Raw genomic sequence first — 24,177 nt, 5'->3', positions numbered from 1 at the left:
GCCACCGCATTGCCCTCGCCACCTCCAGCCACTTCCTCCTCCAGCAGCCCTCCTCCCACCGCCCTCCTTCCTCTCCTCCAGCCGCCCTACTCCTTCCTCCTCCTCCATCCTTCTCCTCCTCCTCACTCCTCCCTCCTCCCACCTCTAATCTATGCTATAGAAACGTTAGACAAATTTTTAGGCATTATGTTGTTATAGTAAATTTTAGTAGTTTCGTTATAGAAAGTACTATGAATGTTGAGTTATAGTTTTGTTATAGAAAATGTTAGTAGTTTCGTTATAAAAAAATTAGTACTAATTTAGGTATAGAAAGTTTCAACAGTTTACTAATTTTGTTCATAGGTTTGGATGCAGTTGATGCCTAGTGAATTTTGAGAGAGAGAGAGAGAGAGAGAGAAAGAGAGACCTCATCAAATGAAATGGTTTCACAAAAAAGAAACATTATGCTTGTTGTCAAAATTAAACCACTGAAATGCAATGAGCATACCAAGTTTGACGTTTTCTATATAAATTTTCTATATGATGGAGATTTAGACATGTGATATGTAGTGTTGTGTACTACTAGTGCTGTCACACATGAATAATTGGAAAATAAAGGATATGTGCTTGCCAAGTGGCCTATGTTTGCAGGGAACACCTCCGAGTGGCCTATGTTTTGCCGGAGTGTTGATTCATTTCCGTTTCGGCAAATTTCATGCGCTCGATAAGTCCTATTTTAGCAAAGGTCATGCCGGATTTTTTCGTGAATTTTAGCATGACTTGTGCAAAAATATGTAGGAAATATCGAGTGCCCTGGATTTGCTAGAAAGATAATTAAACGACATTTCAGGTTGACTTTAAGTCTGTCGGTGCTCCATACATGACAGTTAAAAAATCAGTGAGGGAGAGAGTCTACACCATATATGAGAGAAGAAGAATGCCGACTGTTGTCGTGGAGGAACAGTGGTATACGCAGCTCACTAAGGTTCAAGTCCTGGTGCTTGCATTATTTCTGGATTTATTTCAAGATTTCCGTAACTCGGATATGAGCGCTTGCGTCTGTACTATGTTTAAAAATAAAAAAAACCACGAGGTGCTGTGGCTGGAATCCGCACACTTCAGAACCTCACAACGTTAATTTGTTTGTTGCCCCGCAAAAAAATTGGTTGTTTCTCGCAAAAAAAAGAAAACTTTAATTTGTTTGTGTCGCAGTGACTTCGCCTCGCGTCGGATTGACCATTTCAGATAGACGCAGAACCTGAACAGAAAAAAAACGTGACGCTTCATGTCAACAGCAAACGAACGAGGGAGCGCCTGGTGCTCGTTGCAGGAGCAGTACCCCCGTCACCGTCGGAGCTCGATCCACCGAACCGTAGGTTTTTTTGTTTCCTCCGGCGGGTGACGCCGGCCAAGTTAATGTCGGCACGATTTCTATGCGTCCCCATTCTTTATTTTCTCTCCCAGGCTGTTTGGAAGTGGCCATCGCCCGACTCCTGGTGAGTAATCTTCTTTTTGTTTGGTTGATCATCTTGGGAAGCTTCTGCAATTTTCAACGGAAATTGTAACGGTGATATTACTATACATGAGATTTTGAAGTGTCGCTATCTCTGAGGCAAGCGGCTGAGCTCCTCCTTTTGACTGGAGTAGTTGTTGATCGACAGTTTCCCGCAAGAAAAAAAAAGCAAAGCATGCATGACTCGATGGAGTGGAGATCGATCCATGATTGATTACTTCGCTCTGAAGGAAGAATATTGATCTCGAATTCGGCCTTTTCTTTTAGTCTACAAAATGTGCAGTGTGTCATGATTGTGCTCGAACGATCTGCGTCGTGTACGTGTGCGCGTACATATCATCATCATCATCATCATCTAAAGCAAATCGAGCATCTTGGAACTTGGACGTCGTGTTCCTCGATCAAAGAGCTTGTGTATGTATACATCTGCCTCAACCCCACTCCCACACCGGGGTGTCCTTCATGGCGGCGTCTCGGAGTTGCTGGCATCGTGTCTCTGTCGATCTCTCAGATCGACAGCGTTAGGGTTCATGGATGGTGTTGACGAGGCGGCGGCGGCGAATCCATCAGGCGTATCTCTCCTTCTGCTCTGTCCCCGTTGCTGTGGCGTTGTCTCCGACGTCATGGTGGAGCAGGGAGGTTTTGTCGTTCAGGAGTACGCGCAGGCGGTTGTCTACGCAAGTGACAGCTGGAAGATGGAGTATCTTGTGTTGGGTCTGTGGTCGAAGGCGGGCAGTTCTGGTTTCCTTCTCCAACGTCGTCGTCATGCGAGGGTGTCAGTTCTGAAGTTCAATGGCGTGTCCGGGGACATGTTGCCCCGGTCTGATTCTTTCAACGGCTATGGTTTTGCTTTTGGCAAACTACTTTGGAGGTTTGTAAAGCCGCTGATCAGCGATGGAGCCGCGTCGAGTTTGGGTGAAGAGGTGATCTGTCTTTTTACCCTTTGGTGGCCGCTTGGGTGGTGTCGAAGGAAAGGGACAGGCGCTGGTATTTTACATAAGATTTTCCTATCTTTTTAGTCATGTATGGTCGGTGCTTACATGCCTTGTAACTTGATCTTTATTCTATATAAACTAGATTGGGAACGCGCCTTGCCGCGAGGGTGCCGGCCCCGACGTTATAATTAGAGTTAAATACATCTACAGTACACCAACTTGCGCTGTGGGTATAATTTCGTAAAAAACTTGAAAATTGAGACAAACCAGTCACTAAACATGTTTTGCGGGTTCACTTGTACACAAATCGAGTCCGCAATTGCCACATTGGACGCCACGTTGGTCATAGTCCCATCCACACCCCAGCAATATTTGCAGAAAAGTCCCCTTTTATATATTAAACTAACTGAAACTAAAAGCACTCTATCTGACAGTAGCCTAATTGAACTGAAAGCACCTAACTGAAACCAAAAGGAGAGCTCGACACTTCACGAGCACGAACACAGCAGAGCATATAGCACGGCGACGTCCCATGGACAGCTGCCCGCTTGCCTCCGCGTCATGCGCCCTCGATGGCGTTGCGTCCTCTGCTGCCGCAACCTATGCAGCGTATGGCCGGCGGCAACATGCGCTCCTCTGCTGCCGCAGCCAGTCGCCGATGCAGCATACGGCCGGCGGCGAAGACGCTGCAAATAAAAATTAATAGCAAGACATCCTATGTTTTAGCATGATCTATTTTTTACATCACAGAATACAACAAAACTTTCCAACAACAACATTCCCACGAGCACAGAATTCAGGCATAAGTCATAGGTAAATTATGACATAATTCATAGCTAAATTCAGGAGCTGGAGGAAGTGGTTCAGGCAAGATTCAGACCAAACAAAGAATTAAGGTTCAGGCTAAATCTAGAGTTAGCCAAAAGACATGTCTAGATCAGAAACAAACCAGCACAGTGCAGGATTTAGAGCATTACAAAATATAAAGTTCATTCACCATGTGTTGGCATCACAATAGTATTACTCCTCTTGAGTGCTTCAACAAAATGTCCTTCTATCATCCAGCCCACGGAATATGCCATTTTGTTCAAACACCGCTGTAAAGAAATTAGAATTTTCCCCTGCAAGTAGAAGTGCGCAATTGTTACTTGTCACTAAAAACGCTAACTATTGTTAATGAAAATGCATATTATTTATTGTACAATATTTTACAACAGCACTTCCAAATCTGCACCTAACCATATATCAAGTATTGTTCCTAACAAACTACATTACAGTAAATTCTGCCACTCCATTCTGAACCTATATCAAACTACAGTACAATAATTTCTGAACCTATATCAAACTACAGTACAGTAATTTCTGAACCTATATCAAACTACAGTACAGTATTTTCTGAACCTATATCAAACTACAGTACAGTATTTTCTGAACCTATATCAAACTACAGTACAGTATTTTCTGAACCTATATCAAACTACAGTACAGTATTTTTTGAACCTATATCAAACTACAGTACACATTGATCATAACAGGATAATGCACAGGGGAGCACACAACGACATCACACATTGATCATAGGCCCAAGCAGGCATATTTACGTGGATGAGGTTCATGAGCACATCAGACGATAGACTACAGAGCACAAACAGGTAGACGTCAACAGATTGCAAAGCTCGTTTACATATAAACTAAATGTGCTATTATTTCTAGTGAAAAACCATGATATTCCAATTCCTGTTTGTAATGTTAAATACTAATTAAAGAACTGTGGGGCAGTGCTTCAAAACTTTAAATTGCAAAAGCAATAAACCTGGGAAGCAAAGCCTCCAGGACATGCATAGGAGGACAGCTCACATCAAAAATAGAATATGACCTTTTATGCTAGTCAACCAGAAGGCCAATTGAATATACGTAATTAATTGCTATCAAGAGAGCCAAAGCAACACATGGATTTCATTTTTTTTATTGGATGAAGCGCATAATGTATACTGTATAAACAAATTCAAAGTTCAGTTATGGTCAACCATACCTTGATACAAGTAGGTCTAATATTGCAAACTGAAACCGCGATGTCGACAAAATAAGCTGCACATCGAGCACTGAAATATCATCTGCACATCAGAGACCTTGCACGATGCTCTATCCAATTTGTTGTGAGTCCAGAATATGCTCTTTCTTAAAGATTAAAATCATATAGGTAAAAGATGTACAAAACAACAGACAATCAAAACCCAGTGCTAGAAGTAAGGCTCCTCATAGTAAAAAAAATCATGTTGAGCAAATCTTGACCTTTCAGGATGCTCTATCCAAGTTGAGAGATATTTTAAAGCAGTAAATGGTGTTTGGAGTAGCACTTGACAATGGCATAGGAATGCTCATGTGTACAAATTACATGGTAATTAGAGAAAGTAGCAAAGCTCAGGTGCACATGGATCCACAACACCATATCGCAAATCAACCAGAGTAATAGACATCATTACTTTGGATAACCTATAGCCGAGTTACATTGGATACGGATGCTACTGCAGTGAAAATCTTAGTATCACACCATTGTTGACAAAAGATAGGAGGGGCTACTGCTGCGTCATTATATTATTTATAAGAAAAAATTTACATGAGTAATTCTAAACTCTTAGCTGCCCACAATCTGAATTGTCAACAGCCATATTCAATTCCCTTTGATAACCTAAAGACACCGTGCCCAATGAGAAGAAGACAAATGAGATTAGAATGCAAGTTACTGAATCATATATAGGATAAACACCTCCTGAACCTGTTTTTTCTGAGTAGGGGCCCGCCTCACCTTGTCGTTGTAGCCTACAGGTTGGCGCTTGGGGGGGCATGGAGAGGCCAGGGATGTGGTTCTCCTGTTGCAAGCGCCGATTGGAGATGCAGCAGGCCATGGGGCTAGCAGCATCTCACTTCTTCCTCGTCTGTTTTTTGGTGGAGACCATGCCTCTCCTTCTCCTAAGCGCCGTGTAACAGGGGGAGCACGCACCAACGATCCTCGAGTGCAAGAAAGAAGGAATGAGTTAGGCGAGATAAGCAGGGGTGAGGGCGTTATATACTGCCAATTTTTGGAGCAAAGATAAGCCGAAACTAACAGCGTCAGATCAGCCAAACATCCAAAACATCTGAACCTGAGATGACAACCCAGAGGTCCACATTCCGTATATACTGCCAATAGTAAAACTATTCATCAAACCCAAATCAGCCACTTATCAAGCAAAAACAAGCCAAGACTAACTGCATCCGATCACCAGATGCCATAACACCCAATCCAACAGCTGCCACAATAACAAAGAGATCCCCACTCCGTACATTTCACTAATATACAAACAGTTGTTATGTCCAATTGACCATTTCTAAAGCAAAGTTAAGTTGAAACTAAAAGCATCAGACAACCAAAACACCCCAAATTCCATAACCTGAGATCCCATGGCACCCAGTCCAACAGTGAACGATCTCATGAACCTAATTGAGTAGTGTATATATGAACCTAAACAACATGACATAGCTGAACAACAACACGAATAGCAGCTGCATGCGGATCCAATTGATATATAGTAAACAAAAGGCCCAGAAAAATCACCTCCAGAGGACGTCTCCAAGGAGCATCAAGTCGCCATCCTTGTCTCCGTTCTGCTCACCGTCTCCACGAAACTCATCTCCTTGTTCCCACAGTTGCCTGGCTCTGAGATTCAAATCGTCAGAAACCCACCAGAAGAGCAACGCATCGCGTGCTCGTCTCCGCGGAGCAACGACGCGATTAGCGGTCTACACAGTCTTCCCAACGGGGAGAGCAGCGGCGTCGGTGGCGGCGATGGGTGAAAAAGGGAAGGAAAGGCGGTGGGAGCGCGACAGATCTGAGGCGGCTCACCTCGGTTTGCCCTCTTCCCGGAGGAGCACGAACTTGAGGACACGCTCCGGTCCTCCTCCCGTTGATGGCGAAGCAGGAGGACGGGCGGCAGCGGTTGGTGGTCGATCTCCTCTTCCACCGCTGCCTGTTGCCCCTCCACAACCCGAGGGCCGGTGGTGAGGGACGAGCACGACGGGGAGAGCGGCGGCGGTGGCAAGCTCGACGCGGAGAGCGGCGGCGGTGGCAAGCTCGGCCCGACGCGGAGCAGTAGTGGCCGTGTTGCTTCTCGGAGGGCGGCGGCGCGAGGGAAGGCAACGAAGAGAAGGGGAGGGGGCGGCGGCGTCAACACGAGAGAGAGATGCGAGGGAGAGACGCAGCCCTACCTGTCTCACCGATTGGGGAGGGAGCAACCAATGGTGAGAAGCCACTTGGCCCAGGTTTAGGTGAAATCTCACAAATGCCCTCAGCTGGTCACAGGAATATCAGGCGGTGGCAGTAGATCTTTTCGTCTCGAGGGCGCCGACGAACCGCACACGCCACTTTGTAGACATAGTCGCTGACCAGCGCGGCCCATCGGGGATCGACCCCACACGTCAGCGAGGTAAGACAGTAATTCTGGAGTAAACAAAACCAGTAAGAAAAACTAGATGGACGCTACTATTCATTGTAGCAGTGATCTGGCTTGATCCAATGGCCCAGATCTCTCCCGAGCGAGATCACACGGTCAAGAACGCATCAGAAACACATCCGACGGCCAGGAATCAAGAGCGGTGAGGAGGCTGGGTGGCTCCCAACTAACGTATTCCTGGATCCTGGATGAGACACGTATTACCATGCAAAAAAAATAAAAAATCTTCGGGTGACTAGCCAACATTCTTCACGGGAGAAGTATTCTTCCATTATCTAAACAAAATTCTCCACGGGTGAGCATGCACTAGCAGTATCAACCTCTCATGTTTCTGCACGTGTGTTGAGGGCGAGGATAGCGAAAACAACAGACGACGAAGGCGACGGGCCGGGCCATGGCCTCGTCTCGTCGACCAGGTCGAAAACTGAAGCCGGTGCGCAAAGAAAAAAATCTCTGAAGAACAAGTGCAAGATCATTCCGACAGACGGGGAACCGCAACGAAGAAGAAACAACTTTCAAGCAGATCGAATGTTACACCTCGAAAGGATAGACGCCAAGAAGAGCTGCTCGGTCGTTGGGTAGATCAAGATCCTCATGTGAAGATTAATTGAACTTTAACCTCGTACTACATATAGTACTCCATCACTTGTGTATAGTTTCCGGAATAGATTCAAAACAAAATATACTACTATCACATGACAAGCATATAAGCTGTGGTGAGGAAGACGTATGTCCGAAGCATGCACCTCGTCGCAAGAAGCAGACATCAACTCAGGCGGACGGCACCGAGGCGCGGCGGTGCCCGGACGCTGACGCCACCGTCGCCGGCGATGTCCGCCGCGACGAGGATGATGAGGTGGCCCGGTGCTTCTCGCACGCGGCGCACCTAAGCATCTGGCACATGCCCTCGGCCACGCGCTCCGCGGGGCCGCCGCGCCTGAACATGCGGCAGAAGGCCATGTGCGCCCGCACGGCCTCCTCCACGCCCATGGCCGCGGTGCGCTTGCTGCAGCCGGCCTCGTACTTGACGGACTCGGAGCACAGCCCGCACAGCCACCGGCCCCCGAAGTAGGCCCTCACGCCGCCGATGTACTCGCCGGTGCACTCCTCCTCCAGGCCGCAGCACACGCAGCTCACCACCACCGTCGGCTCCACCGCCTCCATGTCTAACTTAGAAAGTTGGATTATTACCTAGAAAACCACGGCGGGCTCTTCTTCTTGGACTGGTTAATCTGAAAGAAGAAGAAGAAGAATCAGGTTCTTTTGTGCTTTTCGTGCTGTGTTTGTGTGGTGTGTGCAGACAGCGGTAAGTTCGTTTATATATCGTTTGGGAGGCCCAGGGCACCTCGGCTCTCGCGCGCTGTCATGGCGACCGCGACCCGAGCGAACAACAGTTTGTTTTGTCACATGGACTCACGTACCCCCGGCCGCTCACCGGCCGGCCAGGTGACACATCCACCAGGTGCATGCCGTGTTGCCTGATATTTTTGCCACGTTTACACTATGCTAGCTGCTCCTGTTCTCATCAGGTTCTACGTACGCTAGTGAACTACTTGTTCCTCGCCTGGTTTAATTTGCCCTCACGGGAAGGGAATAGAAGAACATTTCGTCCAGCTCTTTGTGTCGTCCAATTTAATTTGCCTGAGGACTATGGTCAAATCTCCGCGCGCTTTAGTCTTCGAATAGACCATCTTTGATTGCTATTTCGTGACTTCGATGATACATATAATTTGATCATATGTGGCTTGACCTTGATCACTTCCAAGTCGGAGCTAGGTGCGCGGAGGAATTCATCTCTGCCTTAGATCACAGGCAAAGATAGGCAGCAGCTGGTGCCCTACGTACACCTTAATATCCCACTATGCCCGCCGTTGTTTCCTTGCTTCTGCCAATGTGCAAGTGCAACCTAACTAATGGCACATATGGATAAGCACGTTTTGCTGTTACATAGTCAACTATACACTGTTGGGCTTCATCAGCCAATTATTTTGTGTATGCACTCTCCGCTGAATTTTTTTCCCACCCGACGGCGGTGGAGATGAGGAGGAGCTTGGCCAAGACCAAGGTTGTCAGAATCACGACTTCCTTTTTGTGAGTATACAAATTTATCCATACTTTTGTTGGGCCGATTCTACGATCTAGCTAATAGAATTTAGGATCTAAGATTCTGTTAGATAGGATCCTACAATTTGCAATCCTACCATAGGGGTTTCGATCCAATTCCGATTGCAATTCTGACAACCTTGGCCAAGACTAAGTGTTTATGGTTTAGGCACCAGAGATATCTATCTACCTCGGACTTTAAGGATGTCTGCCCGGTAGGGGCAGGGTGTTGCACTAACCGACATAGATTAACAAAGAGGAGGCCCCCGCCGGTGAAGTTAATCCATTATGAAGTATGTTTATGTTGTATTTTTATATATTCCAAATGTACTTTTTTCAATAAATTTGGTCAAATTTACAAAGAAACTAACTTAGGACCAAGCTTACATGCCATATATTTTGGAACTATGATATCACTTTTGCTATTACTTAGTCCATCAGCGATTATTTTTTCACTGCACTCTTTTTTGCTCTAGCAATCATTAAGAAAAGCCCTTGCTTTCTAGACTTGGAGGGATGCTCCTCGGGTAAGGAGAGTTTTTTTTTCTTATTGGGTCATTATCCTCTGCTAACCTTTTCTTTTGCGAAAGGGCTCAATATTATATATTAAGTCCTTACAAACACAACTATACAAAAAGATAAAATTACATTCAAATTTCTGGGAGGGGGGAGTCCTCTTCCTCCTGCATCCACTGGCGGCTCGCCATGAGCATAGCTCGATGCCGCCTAGGCCTACACCTCGACGGAGCAAACTTTTTAAACCCAGAAGTTTGTAGAAGCAGTAGCCAGGAGGTCGTCGATGCGACCAAGAAACGCCGACGACCGCGATCTGCAGAGCAAATCGCCACACTAGAGAGGAAAGCGCCGATAAGGTCATGTAAACTCTGAAGACCGTGAACGCCGGCCATATCTAGACGGATCTACCAGATAACTAAACAAACAAGATCCTGGAAGACCTATCGGAGACATGGCTCCACATGCCCTCCGCCAGTGATAAACACACCAACAGAATAGGGAAAGAGATGGGAGAACATTATTCCTATACGGGGACAACACCACCGCCTCGCCGCCCCAAACCAAACTCGAAGACTCCCTAAGAAACATGAAAACTTCACCAATTACGTTGCATGATAGTTCTAGGTCTGATGTCAGCCTCGCCACCGTCCAGGACTATATACACCGACAACCTTTTCTCCGGCGTCCTAGCCAGACCGCATTATCGTTGAAGATCACCGCGCTAGATCACAAATACCGCCGTTGAGCATCACATGCTGACAGCCGCAGCCCGACCACGAATCATTGTCGCCTTCCCGCAGCAACCCACCAGCTCCTCCATACAACCTGTCTCTCATTGCCAGCGCCATGCGGGCTTTGCCTAAAGGTAGTGACAGGGATAGGATCACAGATGGCGGCTAGGGTTAGATCATCTATAGTCGGGCACCTCAACCCCCCCCCCCCTCATACGCCCGGGTGGACGGCTCGGTCACTAACCGGTCAAAATAAACTGACCCAGACGGGTGCCTCAAACCAGCCTCAAACACCCGGACTGACCGGCACCCCTCATATCCAGCCAAAATATGGGGCGGATATGGGGAGGCCCGGGCACGATCGGGCGCATCCGCCATGTCGAACACTTGCCCACACGAACCCACTGTTGGGGAACGTAGTAATTTCAAAAATTTCCTACGCACACGCAAGATCATGGTGATGCATAGCAACGAGAGGGGAGAGTGTTGTCCACGTACCCTCATAGACCGACAGCGGAAGCGTTATCACAACGCGGTTGATGTAGTCGTACGTCTTCACGATCCGACCGATCAAGTACCGAACTTACGGGACCTCCGAGTTCTACACACGTTCAGCTCGATGACGTCCCTCGAACTCCGATCCAGCCGAGTGTTGAGGGAGAGTTTCGTCAGCACGACGGCGTGGTGACGATGATGATGTTCCACCGACGCAGGGCTTCGCCTAAGCTCCGCAACGGTATTATCGAGGTGTAATATGGTGGAGGGGGGGCACCGCACACGGCTAAAATATCGTATATCAAGTGTGTCTAGAGGTGCCCCCCTGCCCCCGTATATAAAGGAGCAAGGGGGAGGCCGGCTGCCTTTGGGCGCGCCAAGGAGAGGGGGGAGTCCTCCTCCTAGCAGGAGTAGGACTCCCCTTTCCTAGTCCAACTAGGAAGAGAGGGGGGGAAGGAAAGAGAGGGAGAGGGAGAGGGAAAGGGGGCTGCGCCCCCTTCTCCTAGTCCAACTAGGACTCCTCCTGCGAGGGGGCGCGCCACCTCCTGGCTGCTGCCCTCTCTCTCTCCCCTCAAGGCCCACTAAGGCCCAATACTTCCCCGGGGGGTGCCGCTAACCCTCCGGCACTCCGGTTTAATCCGAAACTTCTCCGGAACACTTCCGGTGTCCGAATATAGTCGTCCAATATATCAATCTTTATGTCTCGACCATTTTGAGACTCCTCGTCATGTCCGTGATCACATCCGGGACTCCGAACAACCTTTGGTACATCAAAACATATAAACTCATAATATAACTGTCATCGTAACTTTAAGCGTGCGGACCCTTCGGGTTCTAGAACTATGTAGACATGACCGAGACACCTCTCCGGTCAATAACCAATAGCGGGACCTGGATGCCCATATTGGTCCCACATATTCTATGAAGATCTTTATCGGTCAGACCGCATAACAACATACGTTGTTCCCTTTGTCATCGGTATGTTACTTGCCCGAGATTCGATCGTCGGTATCTCGATACCTAGTTCAATCTCGTTGCCGGCAAGTCTCTTTACTAGTTCCGTAATACATCATCCCGCAACTAACTCATTAGTCACAATGCTTGCAAGGCTTATAGTGATGTGCATTACCGAGGGGGCCCAGAGATACCTCTCCGACAATCGGAGTGACAAATCCTAATCTCGAAATACGCCAACCCAACAAGTACTTTTGGAGACACCTGTAGAGCACCTTTATAATCACCCATTTACGGTGTGACGTTTGGTAGCACACAAAGTGTTCCTCCGGTAAACGGGAGTTGCATAATCTCATAGTCATAGGAACATGTATAAGTCATGAAGAAAGCAATAGCAACATACTAAACGATCGGGTGCTAAGCTAACGGAATGGGTCATGTCAGTCACGTCATTCTCCTAATGAGGTGATCTCGTTAATCAAATGACAACTCATGTCTATGGCTAGGAAACATAACCATCTTTGATTAACGAGCTAGTCAAGTAGAGGCATACTAGTGACACTCTGTTTGTCTATGTATTCACACATGTATTATGTTTCCGGTTAATACAATTCTAGCATGAATAATAAACATTTATCATGATATAAGGAAATATATAATACTTTATTATTGCCTCTAGGGCATATTTCCTTCACCCACATATATTCGTCCCCATCCACTCCCCAGACGAAACCCTAGCCACTTCACTCTACTCCCCTCCCCTCCACTCCGCCACCCAAGCTCCCATCCGGCGATCTCTGACCATCTCCGGCATGGCGGGCAGCGGATCTGACTCCGACCAGTCCGAATCCATCGACTGGGGTGTCGTGTCATGCGGGTTGGAGGAGGAAATGGCCATCTGCATTGTACTCCACCGCTCCCGGGAGGACTGCGCCCGACTGACGGCGGGATCTGTCCGGCGCGAGTCCATTCCGTCGTTGCATCGGTTGCTCGGATCCTCCGGTATTAGATCATCGCGGTTCTCCCGAGAGCCTTCCAATCCCCCTTTCACCATCACTGGTCCGCCGGAGTATGAGTCCTACAGGTACCGGTGTGCCCGTCGTGGGAAGGAGAGGATGAGCGTCGCCGAGGCCCGACTCGCTGCCGACATTGCAGTGGCAGAGGCGGCTAATGCGACGACGCGCGCTGCCATGGAGGAGCAAGCCATCCGCGCCCGCATTGTAAAGAAGCAGCAGCAGAGGAACACGCCCGCCCTCGCCCGAGAGCTGAATCGGGTGGTTCATGCCATGGCTGGACTGCCCCCCAAGGAGAAGATGGATGGCAACGACGGGTCGGACAACTCCGGCGATGAGCAGACCCGGCTCGATTCGGTGCCGAGAAGTGCAAGGGCAATGGTGGATGATCTTCTACATAGCTTGCATGTAGGTAGAACATGTCAAATTTTGGTAGTCCGATGGCATGTCTTGATGTAGTAGTCGAATGATGTGTGTAATGCATCGTTTACGTAGTTGCATATTTTTTATGGATTTGAGGTATTGCTAATTGAGGTGTCCAGTTGTGAGAAGAAAAATTTGAGGTGTGATGGGTCAGTGCCCGCAGACGCGTCCAGGCGTGTCTGCGGGCATTTGAGGACCGGCTTTACCAAGTCCGGTTGTAGATGCTGTTAGGTCACCCGTGCCTTTCTAACGAAGCATTATCCACTTCTAACTAATTGTGAGGTAATTCTAATGATAATCGCCAGCACATCACTACTAGGGAAAAGCCTAGCAGTAGCGCGGGATCCCGCGCTACTGATACGGCTCTACGGCTAACGTTTAGCAGTAGTGCATTTTGACCAGCGCTACTGCTATACCTACTTAGCAGTAGCGCTGTCCATACCAGCGCTACTGCTAAGTGGCTTAGCAGTAGCGTTTTCCTGTCCAGCGATAAAGAGCGCTACTACTATATTTTTCACTTTTTTGGTATGTACTTGCGATGTTTTTGTATAGATTTTATACAGTATTCTAATCATATCATAAACAAGCAATATGCTCATCATATCATAAACATAATAGTCTCATCATATCATTCAACACAAATAATGTCGTCACATCATAATCACGATATGGCGATACAAGTTAACTGACATGTCTCATCATACATAATGTAGTACTTCTTGAGGCGCGGGTTCGGATCCCTCTCTCGCACTAGCGTGAACCTAGACTAACTATTTTCCGCTTCGGCTCTGCTATCGAACCCTCTCTGGCTGTCGCTCAGAAACGGTACACCTGAGCCTGACACTCAGGCCACTCGTCGTATACTCCTGGCGTAGCACTTCTTCGCCATCGATGATCTATGTACCTACATCGTCACATGATTCAATAATAGGCAACATATATAGTTGAGCAACAGAAAGAGACAGAGTTGGAAAAAATAGAAGCAACATATCATAAGCATAAATAACAAAGTTCATCGTACCCAAAATGCCCTAACTAGAGTGATCTTCGCTAGTTGAGGAGGACGGTTTAATTAAATCACAAAGTTTCGTCATAGAGAAAGTATGGACTAAACGGACAAATTGTCATATATCGTCAATCACTCCAACATGTCGTGCCATCCATCCAAATCAGGGAGATAGTCCTCGAGTGCAGTGAAAGGCTTCAGGTCGAGATGCTGAGCGGCTACGCGTGTTCGAACGTCTTCCCGCGACATTTGCGCTTCTTCGTAGAACTGCCCTGTTTTTTAGGACCTCCTTCATGATGATTTGGACGCTGGATATGATAGAACTCAGCTCGGAGTCGATGATCCGGGACATCTCCTAGTTTCTTTGCCCATTGCAGAATATTGGCATCGCCGGATCTAGATGACATGCGAAGGTTCTGTTGATCCCGTCTATACTCCGGCATGTGGTGGAGGACATAAAATCCATCAGTGAGAGTACCACTCGGTTGCTGGATGCAGCAGAAGTCGGTCTTATGGCCGAAGGCGGGCGCGCGGTTCCTTGTCTTCTTGAGCGTGATCTCTCCACCCCATAGGCCATAGCTTAAGATAGCACTGTCGAGAATAGACTTGATGTGGGTGTAATCCTTTTTCTTCATGTTCTTCAATGAGTCCAAATAAAGAGCTTGGGAGAATCGGGGGTAAAGGATGATGAGGAAGGCACGCCCATCGCTGCGTAAAATAAGTACACCTCAAATTAGCCTCCATGCGTGCAAATGAATGATTGAAATCGAAGGAAGGATATCCGTGGATGACTTACATGGGATATAAGGCACGCGAATCATCTCCTTGTCCTTATTGCCGACCATGAAATCAGCGATGTAGTTACTCATGTATTCACGGTGCTTTGGGCAGACTGCCAAGAAGCCCTCGTGCATGAAGTACGGGTCAGCGACACAGATATAAGGTATTTGCTCAATCCTGATGATGTAGTTCATGTACAAGGCAAAAAGGCGGACAAACTTTAAATCCAGTTTTTTCAAGTGAAACATGTCGAAGATGTAATCGAATCGAAGGAAGAACTTTTCCGCGGGGAATGTGTCAATGTACAACCTTTGCTGCGGCACGTTAACCACGTAGAGCGGGTATCCTGGATTTTTTTGAGGCGAGCAGGCTTTTCTCTCTTCGCATCACATCGTCATGAAGTCTCCTTAGATCGCCATATATGGCCTCTACCACTGCCTTAGGTAGGATCGGATCACCGGGGACATGGTATTTCGGCGCACCTATGATAGGTATACAGTCTTCAACCCGAGGCTGCGGAGGCGGCTGGCTCATAGAAGCAGCTTTGCCTTTCTTCGGCCTCTTCCAATGCTTCTTTGCTACTGTAAGTGAGCCTATCATACGTTCATCCTCCGGCAATTCAGGCACCAACTCATCACGCTCAAACCCTGAGTACTCATACTGCTGAGCCATAATTCCTCCGTCATCATAGGCGCCGGTATTGAGATACTGTAGAGGGTGATCGTCATCCTCGTCGATGGCATCATGCATTGCTTCTTCGATGACGGTGACATCATCAGCCACTAATGGAGCCTCTTCCTCATGCCGTCCGCTATCACCCGGCACGACAGGCGACACTAATTGGGGTAGGTGGGGTGTTGGTGTTCATACCTTGCTGAGGCTGCATGGTCGTGGGTGTGCTCCCGACCGCCTCCAGACGAAGCAGACACTTCAGCCAAAATAGGACGCAACTCTTGCAATCGCCAAGCCGCCGCGTGGTCTTGTCGTCATCTCCCCCTAGTGCTACCAGAGGAGCCAAATTCTCGTGACCCAGTTTGACACTGGCCACGGAAACCTTGAAGACGTCAGGGGGATCGGCCGGCTGTGGAACAATTCTTCCTTCGGCTTCACTATCGTCGCCTTTCCCACGTCCACCTTCTAGCCATTGATGGTGTACAGTATGGTGCATAGGGTTATGTCATCCTGCAAAGACATGTCTGCGACGTGAGACATTCGAAAGGCAACGAAAACAGGAGATTATATATTGAAGAGGGCCGGTGTGACAGGTACCGTGAGGGCGTCGAGCTCAGCCAAATTAAGATGATGCCCCGCCGAGAATGCCAGAGACGGAGGACGGGCTGCTATGAGCAGGTGCGGGAGTAGGTGCGGTTGCGTGAGTAGGTGCTGGTGCAACGCTAAACGAGCTGCTCCCGAGGAAGTTGGAAAGGGGAAAGTCCGCTGCCTCTTTATCTGGATTTTGCTTGCTCCAACTGACGATAGCCGGAATCAAGATACTATGCGAAGCTGCCACTTCCTCTCTTGCGGCAGCTACCGCTGCTTTGACTGTCTCAGCTGATTTCTTATCAACCGCGATCTCAACCTTCTTGTCGATGTTTTCTTCGTTTAACCTCCGTCTTTCCTTTCTCTCATCGGCGGTCTCACAGTAGTACTTCTTCCACATGGCAGCGCCTCTGACGCCGTGCACGCGTCCATACGATGGCCGAGTGTCCACCGGGAGTCCTTTCAATATGTTCAAGGCCCGGTTGAATGGGGTGTCCCACTTGGGCCTTGCCAACACCTCAGACGGCGAGTCGCTTTCGGCCGCAATCCTGTGCTGCTCTTTCTACAAAAGGAATGTGGATCATTTACAAATGTGACTAAACGTGCAGTCGAATTGATCAGAAGCTAAAATTAGGGGGTAAATTGATAATTACCAGTAGTCTCATGAACTCCTTCGTGACCGCGTCTATATCGAAAACCTTGTTGACTCGGTCCCAATGGTACCAGACCCTGATGACGTCACGCTCCTGCGAGACGGTGAACTCCGCCAAGGGGTCTGGGATCCCCGGACTTCCGCATTCCGCGTCCTCCTTGGCCCATATGGGCCTCTTCCCCGCGTAACCATGGCTTCCGAGGTGGTGGCACCCCATGTTCCTCTCTTGAAGCCCCTTCATGTACTCCGACTTTTCTTTGGCAGCTTCGGCAACGCAAGCCTTCTTGAATATTTCGAACTACTCTTCTGTAATTGTCGATTATCCTTTACAATCTCGGAGTAGGGTTCCTCCTTGACGATGATCCAATGTTTCACCCTTACTTTCTAGGCGGACAACACGCCGCTAAACTTGCCCATGGCTCGTTTGTTTATCTTCTTCATTGGCGGGTCTTGCCACGGTCGAGTATATTTGATTTCATCTCGGCCCAGGAACAAGAATCCCTGGTGCAGCTTCCTTAGGAGGGAGTGCTCCATATTTGGTATCTTCTTTAATTTCTCATCGTTGATGGTGGCGGTTGTCCGTAGGATGCAACCTATTTGATTGCCGTAGCACATGCGTGCTTCCGCAGGCTCTTTTGGCTCAAAATTGCCGGAGTCCACCTCCGTGACCACCAGTCTAGTAGTGTTGAGCTAGTTTGGGCGCCGTATCCTCTTCGGTTTCGGTTCTATACCGGCTTCGCCACTCTCGATGCCGGTCTCGGCGCCGATGTCGGTGCCGGTATCGGTCTCAGCGCCGGTCTCGATGTCGGTCTCAGTCTCGGATGTGACAGGTGGGCACTGCAACAACTGTTGCTCCCCGAGATAGTTCAAATAGGCGTCTGCCGCCTCGTAGACGTTGCAATCACCAGAACCCTGCCCTTCATCATTGCTAGCCATGTTTCCTACGATTAAATCTAGTCAATTAATTCTAGACCTAATAAAATGAATAATGACATAAAAAAGGCCTATGTTTTGCAGGAATGTTGATTCATTCCCGTTGCGGCAAATCCCGGGCACTCGATATGTCCTAGTTTGTAGCACAAGTCATGCCGAAATTCACGGAAAATTTCGGCATGACCTTTGCTATAAAGTGGACAAATCGAGCGCCTGAAATTTGCCGGAACGGAAATGAATCAACATTCCGGCAAAACATAGGCCACTCGGAATCATTCCCTACAAACAACAAAAGGCCACTTGGGCACAATCGAACCACTTCAATGTTGCATATAACAGGACCACTTAAGAACCTGTACATGAGCAACTACACCAGTAGATATACATGAGCAAACACTATTGAGGAATTTGCATATAACATGACCACTTCAAATTTGCATCTCCTAGTGTCTAGCACTTCAAGAAAATCTACACAAATCTCATGCTCTCTCAAACTCAATTCAAAAACCAAATATATATGGATGAACCCTAAAAACCTAGAACCTTTACATATTTCTGTCCTAAATTGCTGTCCTAATAAAAATTATGTCCTAATATAAATTATGAACCCTAGAACTCAATTTTTTTCCTAAATTTCAAATTATGAACCAACGAACTCAATTCAAATTATGTCCTAAATTCTGTCATAATAAAAATCAGTAAAATTAAGAACCTACTGGACTTGCAGCACTAATAGAAATTTATATTTTTATATTGAATTTTTCCTCTCTAAACTAAACCCTACTGCCCTAATTAACATATAGTTAAACCCTACTGCCCTAGTACTTAAGCATCTACAAGTACTAACTAATTAGATGAACCTTAGCTAGCTACTTAAGCATCTACAACTACTTAAGCACCCATTGATGAACCCTAGGAATTATACAACTACTGAAGCATACATTGGGTGCAGAACAACTATACAAGTACTTATGCAACTATACAACCCTAAAATATATTTAGTTAACTACTTAAGCATATACAAATTTGTCCTAAAATAATATTTAGCTAACTACTTAAGCATATACAAATTTGCCCTAAAAATTATATTTAGTTAACTACATTGGGTGCACAACAACTATACAACAACTTAAGCATCTACAAGTACTAGCTAATTTGATGAACCCTAACTAATTGGATGAACCCTAGCTAATTTGATGAACCCTAGGAACCCTAGCTAGGCAGAGGTAGGGGAGGAGGAGGAGGAGGAGGAGGTGTAGGCGTGCTCACCTCGGGCGCCGGCGGAGTTAGGGAGCAGGAGGAGGCAGAGTGGCCGAGGGAGGGGGCGCGCGGTGTCGAGGTCGGGGTCGGGGCTCGGGCACGCGATGGAGGGTGGGCAGCAGACGGCAACCAAGGGCAGCAGACGGCGTGCGGAGGGCGACGGGTGGGCACGCGACGGCCGACGGCGATGTAGGGCGACGGCGGCGGCGACAACAGAGGGGGGATTTGGGGGAAGTGGCCGGAGGGAAGAAAAACCGCGCGGGGGTTAAGTCAAAAATAGCGGTAGCGCAGGCCTGGAAAAGCGCTATAGCTGGCTGCCAAAACGCGCTACTGCTATAGGCAGTAGCTATTTTCTTTCCTTTTTCTTTTTTTTTTCTTTTTTTCCTTTTCTTATTTACTTTACTTTTTTCATTTCTCCTTTATTTAAGGAAATTATCTATAGCGGGGGTACAAGGAACGCGCTACTGCTAGATTAGCTATATCGCTTGTTCTGAAAGCCTGCTCTGCTATGCATTTCTCTTTTATTTTTATTTTCCTTTTATTTTCCTTTACATTTTCTTTTTTCCTTTCTCCTTTTTCTATATCTTTTATTTTCATTTACTTTTCTATTTGTTTTTCATTTTATTCTATTTTCATTAGCAGTAGCACTTCTCCCAGAAAAAGCGCCGCTACAACCAACTTAGCAGCAGCGCGTTTCACCTAAGCTCGCTACTACTATTCCTACCCTGCCGAGAACAGTGTGAGAATTTTAGTAGTAGCGTTTTTTCTTGCAGAGGCGCTACTGCTATAACCTTAGTTGTAGCGCGTTTTGTGACCAGGCGCTACAAGTAAATAGCAGTAGCGCTTTTTTTTACCAGCGCTACTGCTAAACTTCTGTGTATAAAATTTTCCTCAGTGGTGCATGCATGTACTCCTCCATGATGACATGGACAGGCCCCAACTAGATACACCCTACTTTTGTTTCCTTTGCAAACTAAAACAGCCACATACTTGTGCAGTAGCCTGCTGGTGCCTGCAAAGACTGTCGGTATGTCTAGCCACGTCCGTGCCCGGCATCTTCACCGAACAACAGTTCGCGTAGATGGCGTGAGGCAAGGGGCAAGACGCGGCGCGTCGATCGTTGTGGATGCCGTGTTGGTCGATCGGTTCTGCTTCTATCCCGCCACCCATCTCGATCGATGATCGGTCGTCCCACTTTTACCGATCGTGCCGCTTTCATCAGAGGTATGTATCAGCCGAGCCGAGCCATCGACCGAACATCGGCAGGGCGGGTGGGTGCTGCCAAACGCTGTCCCGAGTGCATGCATGCATCATGTCTAGCCGTCCGGGGGATTGGATATCGATACATGGACGCATACGATATCGTGTCGTGTCCGAGCTAGCTAGTCTTTCCATCATGTGATCGACATGCGCGGGAGGGACATACCGGGAGCGGCGTGGAGCGAGATATTTATCTCCTCACTCGGTAGGCACCTTGGAGAGCGCGGCATGGCCGTCGACGCCGCTCCCATGCGTGTCTCCGGCGCGCCATTGGCCGCCCTGTCGCCTCTTATCGTCTCGCACGGTTCCTATGGTCGAGCAGGCATTCATCAGGAACGCTCTCACGTCCTCTCATGGATATCTTCTTCTTTTCTTTTACGTAGATGAGTGGGTGAATATCTTCTTCCTGTTGGAACTAACAAAGCTAACGTGTTAATTAGACATTTAGACAGATGCATTATATTGTTTCTGAATGAAGGAACTGAACTCACCAGCTGGATATCCTCTTTCTGTGTAGAAATCAACAAAGCTAACGGGAGATTAGATAAAGATATTTCTACTTTTGATTGAAAATGACTGGACTTACTGGCACCGGCTTTAAAATATCACCACAGCTTAGTGCGGGCACACTTTATTGTCAAGTTATCTTTTTTCGGGCCACTTGGCGGACGAGAAGGTAATTGTCATGGACGAAAGATCCACGCCGCGAAACAGCCAGGTCTATTCCTAAAGTTGGATATCTCTCGGGCCATCGACTCGCTTTCATGGCCTTTTCTATTCGAAGTGTTGAGGGCGAGGGGATTCGGGAACCGTTGGTTAAAATGGATTGCTTCCATCCTAGGAATGGCCAGTACCAAAGTTATTGTCAATGAAGTGCCTGGACGGCCAATCTTCCATGCAAAAGGGCTGAGGCAGGGGGATCTGATCTCCCCCTGCTGTTCGTCATCGCCATGGACGCACTCACGGTACTGATTTGCATAGCGGAAGAGGAAGGCGTCCTCAGCTCGTTCCGTGGCATCTCGTCAATGCAACGTTTGTCCATCTCCGCGGACGACGTCGTCATGTTTATCAAGCCATCGGAGCAAGATCTATACCATGTCAGAGAGGTGTTGCATGTGTTTGGGGTGGCTTCTGGCTTGCGGACCAATTATGCAAAATTGGCTGCAATCTCTACTGGTGGCTCGGACGAGAGGAGACAGAGGGTTTTGAATATCTTGTTGTGCCCGATTGGAGTGTTCCCTTGTCGCTATCTTTGTATTCCTCTTGCCATCAACAAGTTAGGTCAAACATATTGGTAGCCCCTGGTGGACCACGCGAGGAAAACTATCCTTGCCTGACAACGAGGCCTTATTCAGAGGTTAGGCAGATTGATCCTTGACAAATCGGTGATTGCGGCGAGGCCAATTCACCAACTCATGGTTCTCAATGCACTGGTTTGGGTCTTCGAGAAGATTGAGAAGTGGATGCGCTCATTCTTTTAGGCAGGGAAGGAAAAGACCAACAGTGGTCAATGCATGGTGGTGTGGGATGCGGTTGCCTGGCCTACATATTTCAGAGGTCTAGAGGTGAAGAACTTGCAGCTCCAAGCATTGGCTCTCCGCGTCAGATGTGAGTGGCTTCAGAGGGCAGATCCCAGCAGGCCGTGGCAAGGAATCCCGATGATTGCGGATAAATCGGCAAAGATGGTCTTTAACAACATGGTGAAGATCAAGGTTGGCACCGGAGAGAGGGTGCTTTTCTGGAAGGATAGATGGATCCATGGATTCACTGTGGGTGAGATCCCTCCGACCATCATGGAGTTTGTCAAGACGCGCGCGCGCAACACTAGGACAGTTCAGCAAGCCCTCATCGACAACGCGTGGTCACATGACATGCATGGGGACATCTCCTTTGTGGCTCACATACAAGTGCCAACATCTGTTACGCGATTGCCATGGTGGATCGAAACATGGATCAATAGAATCAATTTCACTGGTCTGCAAGGGAGCTACACAGCGAAATCAGTCTATGCACGGCTTTGTCTGGGTTTTGATCAGATCGCCGATGGACGCGTGCATTTGGACGAGCTGGGCGCCACTGCGGTGCAAATTTTTTGCTTGGTTCAGCGTTCAATACATACCATGGACCTTAGACAAGCGTGCGAGGCACGGGCTGCAAGATTAACCATCGCACTGCTACACTTGCTTGCAAGAAGAAGATAACGTTGACCACATCCTCACTCAATGCATTTATGCGAGAGAAGTTTGGCACCGTTGCTTTGAGGCCCTACGGATTAACATCCAAGTTTTTTTTTTGAGAATCGTATTGTCAAGTTATTTGCGAGTTCAAGGTTACACGTTTAAAACGTTAGCATAATGAGGGTAACAAACCTCAAAAAAAAAAAACTAATGAGGGTAACAAGGTATACACAAAACAAAGATGATTTGTGAACCTTACAAAAAAAGAGTATTTATGGTTGGTATACTCGTAATTCGTCTCTTGTTTTTCAAGGTACATAAAAGGGTCATAATTTGCACAAATCTTGGCTTCATGTTATCATACCGATAGTAAATCCATGAATCATATCCTATATCCTATATACATAAGAGAGTCATCCCCACTAATTTATTTATCTCAAAATGCAAATATGCGCACCTCACCATACAACTATGAATGGGATAAGGCCCACCTCAACATGCAATCATGCATGAAAAAGACACACCACAATATTCAACCATGCATGGAAAAATATATTCCATTCAATTATTGTACTTATATTCATTAAATACGGTTACAACAATATAAAATCAAATATAATAAATCATATGAATTTTTAATTTTGGTTCTCATGTTATCAGCCCACATTTTGATCAACCAATTCCTGTAGCAATGCATGGGGTATCCTCTAGTATACCTAAAAGAATCGTTCGTACTAACTTATTTATCTCAATATGCAAGCATGCCACCTCATCATAGAATCACGAATGGGATAAGGTCCACCTCAACATGCAATTATGCATGGGGAAAAAACAACGACAACATTCAACCATGCATGGGAAAATATTTTCCATTCAATTATTCTACTTATATTCAATAAATACCTTACAACTACACATAATCAAATATAGTAATTCATATGTATATTTAATTTTGATTCTCATGTTATCAACCCAAATTTTTATCCACCAATTCTCACAGCAACATACGGGGTATTCTCTAATTTCTCTGTACATATTCCCATCTCAAAGACCGACGTAACCATGTGAAAAAACAAAGCCTACTTTTGAGCAATAAAAGAGGTCAAAAACTTCACTCTCATTATCTGAAAGAAAACTTAACACTCAATTCTTTATGAAACCGCACTACTTTACACATTTCTTAATTAAACAAAGTATTTTGGGTAAATTAAAATGAAAAAAAACAACTGATAAATGTCCCAGTTAGTCAAAGTATTTTTTTATCATTGAAGACATGATCTATATCTTCACATTTAGCATTTCAGCATTCCACCAATCACCATTTGCATCTTAACATTTTTTCAATCCTCGGGTGAAAAATACTGCAGTAGAACACACCATACACATGGGTGGTGGTGGACCTGGCTTACAATACATGTCCTGTTTAGCATGTGTAGAATAAAATAAATGGGTTTGCTTTATTCTAAAATTATACTGCCTCCTTTCCCTAATATAAGAAATTTTAGCTATTTCAATATATTGACTACATACATACTGAAATGTGTGAACATACATACCAAAATATGTCTAGATACATACGAATCAAGCAAAAGCTAAAATGTCTTATATTAGGGAACAGAGGGAGTAATATACATGTGCATACCTACCCAAAAATATATCTATCTATGTTTATTTTTTATAAATTAAAAAGAATGATT

General features: G+C 46.7%; 1 protein-coding gene across 8 annotated transcripts; it reads right to left on the bottom strand.

Moving 5' to 3' along the window:
• Positions 1-2,652: 2,652 nt before the first annotated feature.
• LOC123122807 (uncharacterized) lies at positions 2,653-8,193 on the bottom strand. Of its 8 annotated transcripts, none has more exons than XM_044543151.1 (5): positions 6,311-8,193; positions 5,234-6,124; positions 4,460-5,116; positions 3,405-3,548; positions 2,653-3,113 (listed from the first exon to the last, which is right to left on the bottom strand). In XM_044543151.1, exon 1 carries the CDS (start codon positions 8,079-8,081, stop codon positions 7,689-7,691), a length of 393 nt encoding a protein of 130 aa, XP_044399086.1. In that variant the 5' UTR covers positions 8,082-8,193; the 3' UTR covers positions 2,653-3,113; positions 3,405-3,548; positions 4,460-5,116; positions 5,234-6,124; positions 6,311-7,688. The 8 variants fall into 8 exon arrangements, with proteins under 8 accessions (XP_044399086.1, XP_044399087.1, XP_044399090.1 ...); XM_044543152.1 differs by having other exon boundaries at positions 3,425-3,548; positions 4,460-4,605; XM_044543155.1 differs by having other exon boundaries at positions 4,460-4,529.
• Positions 8,194-24,177: the final 15,984 nt, after the last annotated feature.

This window comes from Triticum aestivum, chromosome 5D (assembly GCF_018294505.1).
Source record: "Triticum aestivum cultivar Chinese Spring chromosome 5D, IWGSC CS RefSeq v2.1, whole genome shotgun sequence".
NCBI lineage: Eukaryota > Viridiplantae > Streptophyta > Magnoliopsida > Poales > Poaceae > Triticum > Triticum aestivum.
Note: the sequence above shows the minus strand (reverse complement) of the source record. Positions and strands in the feature narration are given on the sequence as shown.

What these genes read in the sequence shown, in the direction of transcription:
- LOC123122807 (XM_044543150.1), bottom strand. Translation starts at nt 8,081, where the DNA reads ATGGAGGCGGTGGAGCCGACGGTGGTGGTGAGCTGCGTGTGCTGCGGC.